Source organism: Larimichthys crocea, chromosome I, assembly GCF_000972845.2.
Source record: "Larimichthys crocea isolate SSNF chromosome I, L_crocea_2.0, whole genome shotgun sequence".
NCBI classification, from domain to species: Eukaryota; Metazoa; Chordata; class Actinopteri; family Sciaenidae; genus Larimichthys; species Larimichthys crocea.
The window spans coordinates 21,155,054-21,162,342 of NC_040011.1; the positions used below are offsets into that span (position 1 = coordinate 21,155,054).

At 46.3% G+C, this 7,289-nt stretch overlaps 1 protein-coding gene across 2 annotated transcripts in view; it reads left to right on the plus strand.

Moving 5' to 3' along the window:
• Positions 1-350: 350 nt before the first annotated feature.
• Positions 351-7,289, plus strand: part of pard6a (par-6 family cell polarity regulator alpha) — a 66,399-nt gene continuing 59,460 nt past the window's right edge. The window contains exon 1 of one of the 2 annotated variants that reach the window (XM_027279974.1): positions 351-1,092. In XM_027279974.1, coding sequence (XP_027135775.1) covers positions 961-1,092 — 132 coding nt within the window. In that variant the 5' untranslated portion in view covers positions 351-960. Of the gene's footprint in view, positions 1,093-5,434; positions 5,522-7,289 lie in introns of those variants that run through there. The other variant, XM_027279978.1, reaches the window with a different exon arrangement.

A 7,289-nucleotide genomic window follows, 5' to 3' on the forward strand; every position in this document is an offset into this window, starting at 1 on the left:
TAGTCTAGGTGCAGTTTAAAGACAGAGAGAGAGTGTATGTGTGGTGTGTATTGTGGGGGTTTGCATGTGAGAACTCATTGGTGTGATTTTGTACAATTAGTGCAGTGCTTCTTAAACAGTTTTTTTCCTCAAACTTCAAAGGTAAAAACATACATTCAAACTTGTTAATTTATTCATTGTATTGTATTATCAATCCTTACATAAATCACATTCATTAAACTCCATTTCCCCACTGGTCATACACACACCTCCCCCACCCCCCTCAACAGTGGCTCTACCCACCCATGAGTTTAAAACCACTGCACTAATGTATGTGTTGACAGTGTTAGTGGACTTTATTTTGGCTGGGTTGCTCTTGTGTTCAGTTACAGGTACAGTTCTCAAATTATACTTGAGACCTCAAAAAGGTTTGATGGCATTATGTGGAGGTGTCATTTCAAGTATAGATCTAATCTAGCTAGATCTAAGCTTCGGCTATTAATATTAAGCATAACATAGTAAGGTAGCATAACAGTGGGAGGCTAGTGTGTAAATAGTAATGGCAATATCAGTATAAAGAGCGTGGATAGTGTACTGTAACTGTGTGATTGCTGTGGCGCCAGGTCCCGCCCCCTCTGTTGTGTCCTCCAGTCTCGTCAGGTCGCTGGAGGAGGAGAAGGAGGACGGGTTACAGGAGCCCCTCCAGTCCTAATACTGGATTTACCGGACTACACCTGTCGCGAGCGCTGTGTTGTTGTGTCGTAAACGGATGATAACAGCGCTCAGACAGAGGCCGACCGGAGACCCAAACACAGGAGCGAGCCCTGTGTGTTTTTCTACCGAGGGTCGACAACATTAGACAGACAGACGGCTGAAAGGGCCGGCTCTGCTCGGCTTGGCTCTCATCCCCTGCTTTATGTTTTGAATATTTGTTCCTGTACCTGAGGACAGAGGAGGAGACAACAAGCAGAATTCCGGTGAATGGTTTTATCCGCAGTGCCTCAGCCAACCAGCCAACTGGGGAGCAGGATGTCAAGGCAGCACTCGCAGCCGCAGCAGCAGCACCGGACGCCGTTAAAGCTCACCGACAACATGGTGGAGGTCAAGAGCAAAGTGAGTGGTATAATAATGGGTATATTTGACTGTCAATTTTAGTGATAAAGAGAAGGCAGGGCTCTTACTGATGCTACCGCTCTGCCGCTGCACTGGCAGCATCGACATAACCTTGTCGTCCACACGGGCTACATGATGTCTGTTCCGCTCGCTCTCCGACATTCAAACCGTTTGACCGTTCCACACTGGGAATATGTGAAAAATGACTTGGGTGCAGCTGACCGGCGGCCTGGGTACGCCTCCCGTGAGCAGGCTGGCAGACCCGAATCTGCTGTCGTCCGTCGCCCCGTTCCAATCCGTCGTTCGGTGTCAAAACACAGATTGTGACATTCAGTGTGCTCCTCGTTCTGCTGCTTCGTGTCTCCTGCTTTATTTCTTCACTTTTATTCAGTGACTTGTCCTGCTGGGCTGTGTGCTCCGTTATACTGATAGCATTGGTAGTATTAGTATATTATATCGGTGTTGACATGTTAGCACTATATTACAGAAGGTCAGGCGATATTTACTTTAGGTAAAATGGACTGTACTTATACAGCGCCTTTTGTGATGAGCCGATAGGTGTGACGTCATTATGGTTTACTTTAAGTAGAGTACTGACTGAACTCAGGACATGGTTACATTTGTTTTAATATTTAGGTTTTAGGAATTTTCATTTAGAAAAAAATGAAGTTAATATGTAGTTAAACCACTGTGGACAGTAGCGTTGTCACGATACCAAAATGAGTAACCACGATACTATATCAGACAAAGTATCACGGTTCCGGGTATTATCGCGATACTACAGCCTTTTTATTATTATTATTGTTTTGGTGAACAGCAATGTATTGTACAAGTTATAAATACTTATTAATTACTAATGTTGTTTGGTGCATGATAAACATAATACTGGTGAAGCCAACCCAGAATGGTAGTTTGTTCCACAGAAGAGGAGCCTGACAGCTGAAAGCTCTGGCTCCCAATCTACTTTTGGAGACTATAGGAACCACAAGGAACCCAGCGTCCTGAGAGCGCAGTGTTCTAGAGGGGTAGTAAGGTATTATGAGCTCTTTTAGATATGATGGTGCCTGACCATGAATAGATTTGTAAGTAAGGAGAAGAATTTTAAATTCTATTCTAGATTAAATTCTATTCTCTGTCTGTGTCTGTCAGTCTGTGTGAAAACCAGCTGCAATGCCTCATTTGTCCACGGGGAGGAGCAGTGATGTTCCGCTCTCACCGTAGTCTGTCTAAACTAAGACACATCTGCAAGCATGCTAGCAATTAACATTAGCATGTTAACATTAGCATTTTAATGCTGAGGCGCTAGCATTTAGCATTAGCATGTTAACATTAGCATTTTAACACTGATGCGCTAGCAGTTAGCATTAGCATGTTAACATTAGCATGTTAGCATTAGCATGTTAACGCTAATGCGCTAGCAGTTAACATTAGCATGTTAACATTAGCATTTTAGCATGTTACATTACATTACATTACATTGCATTTAGCAGACGCTTTTATCCAAAGCGACTTACAGAGGAGGACATAACTTGAGAGAGGTGTAAAGGAGCACAGAATAGTTGTTAGTTTTGTTAGGCAGGGAAGCATTCTCGAAACAGAAAGGTTTTTACAATTTTTTTAAAGGTAGAAAGGGATGTTTCTGTTCTTGTAGCTGTTGGTAGGTCATTCCACCATTTGGGGACGACCACAGAGAACAGTTTAGAGTGACCTCGCTTTGCGAGAGGCGAGGGTACAACTAGACGGTTTGTATGAGCGGAGCGTAACGCCCTGGTCGGGACGTGAGCCGTTAGTAAGGCGCTGAGATAGGCAGGGGAGATCTGAGGTGGTTTTGAAGGCTAGCGTCAGAGCTTTGTGTTTAATTCGGGCAGCTACTGGCAGCAGTGCAGGTCGCTGAAGAGTGGGGTGACATGTAACCTTTAAGGTTGATTTTAGGTCATTTAGGTTGCGGCATTCTGGACCTTTTTGCAGAGGTTTGATCGCGCAAGCAGGTAGCCAGCCAGAGCGATTAGATAGAGAGATAGATAGATAGTAGATAGATAGATGAGATAGATAGATAGATAGATGATAAGTAGATCCACTGTGTGGTGGAGAGAGGGCTGGTTCATTGCCATGGATGGATAACAGTTTATTCAGCGTCCTCCTCTCCACCACATCAAGTCTCGAGAGACTCCAGTCTTAGTCCAAGAACAGAGCCAGCCTTCTTGATGATCTTTTCAAGTCTGTTGGTGTCGCTGGCTCTGATGCTGCTGCCCCAACAAACAACAGCAAAGAAGATTGCACTGGCAACAACAGACTGGTAGAAGATCTCCAACATCTTGCTGCACACGTTGAAGGATCTCAGCTTCCTCAGGAAGTAGAGTCTCTCATCCCCTTCTGTACACAGCCTGTGTGTTAGATTTCCAGTCCAGTCTGTTTGTGATCACCACTCCGAGGTATTTGTAGTCCTCCACCTTCCTCCACCACTCCCCTCTGATCCTTAGTGGCTGTGAAGGCGTCTTCTTCCTCTCTCGAAGTCGTCACCATCTCTCGGGTCTTGTTGATGTTCAGCCTCAGGTGGTTCTGTTCGGACCACTCTACAAATCCGTCTATCAGTGTCCTGTACTCCCCCTCCTCTCATCTCCTATACACCCGACAACAGCTGAGTCATCAGAGAACTTCTGCAGGTGACATGACTCAGAGTTGTACTTAAAGTCGGTGGTGTATAAGGTAAAGAGGAAGGGGAAAGCACAGTCCCCTGTGAGCTCCTGTATCACTGACCACCACATCAGACGCCACTGCCCAGACGGACAAACTGGTCCGGCCTGTCAAGTTGTCAGTAATCCAGGAGATCACTGCGTCGTCAACACCCACCCGCAGCTTCTCACCCAGTAGCAGAGGCTGAATGGTGTTGAAAGCACTGAGAAATCAAAGAATGTGATCCTACTGTGTCTCCCCCACCATCCAGATGCATGGGCTCGTTGCAGCAGGTAAATGACGGCATCATCGACTCCTAAATGTGGCTGATAGGCAAACTGCGGGGTCCAGAAACGTCCTCGCCTGTGGCTCAGCTGGGCTAGGACCAGTCTCTCCAGGACTTTCATCACGGGATGTGAGGGCGATTGGTCTGTAGTCCGTGGTTCGGATGGCCTCGGCTTCTTGGGGACTGGAACCAGGCAGGACATCTTCCACATCATCGGGACCTTCTCCTGACTCAGGCTCAGTTGAACACGATGTCTCAGTACAGGAGACAGCTGGCTAGCAGGTCTTCAGGAGTCCTAGGAGTGATGCCATCACAGGGCCTGCGCTTTCGCTGGTCAGTCTTCCAGCTGCTCTTTACCTGGCCTGTAGTCACCGTTGGGTGGTTGATGTTTGTGTCCTCAGTGGGGGGAGGTGAGGAGGGGGGGCAGAGGGGAGGTGATGTGCAGGGGAATGCGGAGGGTGCTTCCAGCCATTTGGACAGTGTAGGTGTGTGGGGGCAGGGGGTGTCTGGGAGGTGGCAGGAGGTGAGCTAAACCTGTTAAAAACTGGTTGAACTGGTTTGCTCTGTCCAGGCTCCCTGATGTCTGCCTGTCCTTCCCCTTCATCCCTGTGATGTGCTCAGTTTCCATAACAAAACCTCCCCCACCCCCTCAACAGTGGCTCTACCCACCCATGAGTTTAAAACCACTGCAAGTAATGATGTTGACAGTTGTTAGGTGGACTTTATTTTGGCTGGGTTGCTCTTGTGTTCAGTTACAGGTACAGTTCTCAAATATACTTGAGACCTCAAAAAGGTTGATGGCATTATGTGGAGGGTGCATTTCAAGTATAGATCTAATCTAGCTAGATCTAAGCTCGGCTATTATATTAAGCATAACATAGTAAGGTAGCATAACAGTGGGGGCTAGTGTGTAAATAGTAATGGCAATATCAGTATAAAGAGCGTGGATAGTGTACTGTAACTGTGTGATTGCTGTGGCGCCAGGTCCCGCCCCTCTGTTGTGTCCTCCAGTCTCGTCAGGTCGCTGGAGGAGGAGAAGGAGGACGGGTTACAGGAGCCCCTCCAGTCCTAATACTGGATTTACCGGACTAACCTGTCGCGAGCGCTGTGTTGTTGTGTCGTAAACGGATGATAACACGCTCAGACAGAGGCCGACCGGAGACCCAAACACAGGAGCGAGCCCTGTGTGTTTTTCTACCGAGGGTCGACAACATTAGACAGACAGACGGCTGAAAGGGCCGGCTCTGCTCGGCTTGGCTCTCATCCCCTGCTTTATGTTTGAATATTTGTTCCTGTACCTGAGGACAGAGGAGGAGACAACAAGCAGAATTCCGGTGAATGGTTTTATCCGCAGTGCCTCAGCCAACCAGCCAACGTGGGAGCAGGATGTCAGGCAGCACTCGCAGCCCGCAGCAGCAGCACCGGACGCCGTTAAAGCTCACCGACAACATGGTGGAGGTCAAGAGCAAAGTGAGTGGTATAAATAATGGGTATATTTGACTGTCAATTTAGTGATAAGAAGAAGGCAGGGCTCTTACTGATGCTACCGCTCTGCCGCTGCACTGGCAGCATCGACATAACCTTGTCGTCCACACGGGCTACATGATGTCTGTTCCGCTCGCTCTCCGACATTCAAACCGTTTGACGTTCCAAACTGGGAATATGTGAAAAATGACTTGGGTGCAGCTGACCGGCGGCCTGGGTACGCCTCCCGTGAGCAGGCTGGCAGACCCGAATCTGCTGTCGTCCGTCGCCCCGTTCCAATCCGTCGTTCGGTGTCAAAACACAGATTGTGACATTCAGTGTGCTCCTCGTTCTGCTGCTTCGTGTCTCCTGCTTTATTTCTCTCACTTTTATTCAGTGACTTGTCCTGCTGGGCTGTGTGTCCGTATACTGATAGCATGGTTATTAGTATATTATATCGGTGTTGACATGTTAGCACTATATTACAAGAAGGTCAGGCGATATTTACTTTAGGTAAAATGGACTGTACTTATACAGCGCCTTTTGTGATGAGCCGATAGGTGTGACGTCATTATGGTTTACTTTAAGTAGAGTACTGACTGAACTCAGGACTGGTTACATTTGTTTAATTATTAGGTTTTAGGAATTTCATTTAGAAAAAATGAAGTTAATATGTAGTTAAACCACTGTGGCAGTAGCGTTGTCACGATACCAAAATGAGTAACCACGATACTATATCAGACAAAGTATCACGGTTCCGGGTATTATCGCGATACTACAGCCTTTTTATTATTATTATTGTTTTGGTGAACAGCAATGTATTGTACAAGTTATAAATACTTATTAATTACTAATGTTGTTGGTGCATGATAAACATAATACTGGTGACAGCCAACCCAGAATGGTGTTTGTTCCACAGAAGAGAGCCTGAAGCTGAACAGCTCTGGCTCCCAATCTACTTTTGGAGACTATAGGAAACACAAGGAACCCAGCGTCCTGAGAGCGCAGTGTTCTAGAGGGGTAATAAGGTATTATGAGCTCTTTTAGATATGATGGTGCCTGACCATGAATAGATTTGTAAGTAAGGAGAAGAATTTTAAATTCTATTCTAGATTAAATTCTATTCTCTGTCTGTGTCTGTCAGTCTGTGGAAAACCAGCTGCAATGCCTCATTGTCCACGGGGAGGAGCAGTGATGTTCCGCTCTCACCGTAGTCTGTTCTAAACTAAGACCATCTCTGCAAGCAGCTAGCAATTAAACATTAGCATGTTACATTAGCATTTAATGCTGAGGCGCTAGCATTTAACATTAGCATGTTAACATTAGCATTTTAACACTGATGCGCTAGCAGTTAGCATTAGCATGTTAACATTAGCATGTTAGCATTAGCATGTTAACGCTAATGCGCTAGCAGTTAACATTAGCATGTTAACATTAGCATTTTAGCATGTACATTACATACATCATTGCATTTAGCAGACGCTTTTATCCAAAGCGACTTACAGAGGAGGACATAACTTGAGAGAGGTGTAAAGGAGCACAGAATAGTTTTGTTTTGTGTTAGGCAGGGAAGCATTCTCGAAACCAGAAAGGTTTTTACAAGTTTTTTAAAGGTAGAAAGGGATGTTTGCTGTTCTAGTAGCTTGGTAGGTCATTCCACCATTTGGGGACGACCACAGAGAACAGTTTAGAGTGACCTCGCTTTGCGAGAGGCGAGGGTACAACTAGACGGTTGATGATGAGGGAGCGACGCCCTGGTCGGGACGTGAGCGCG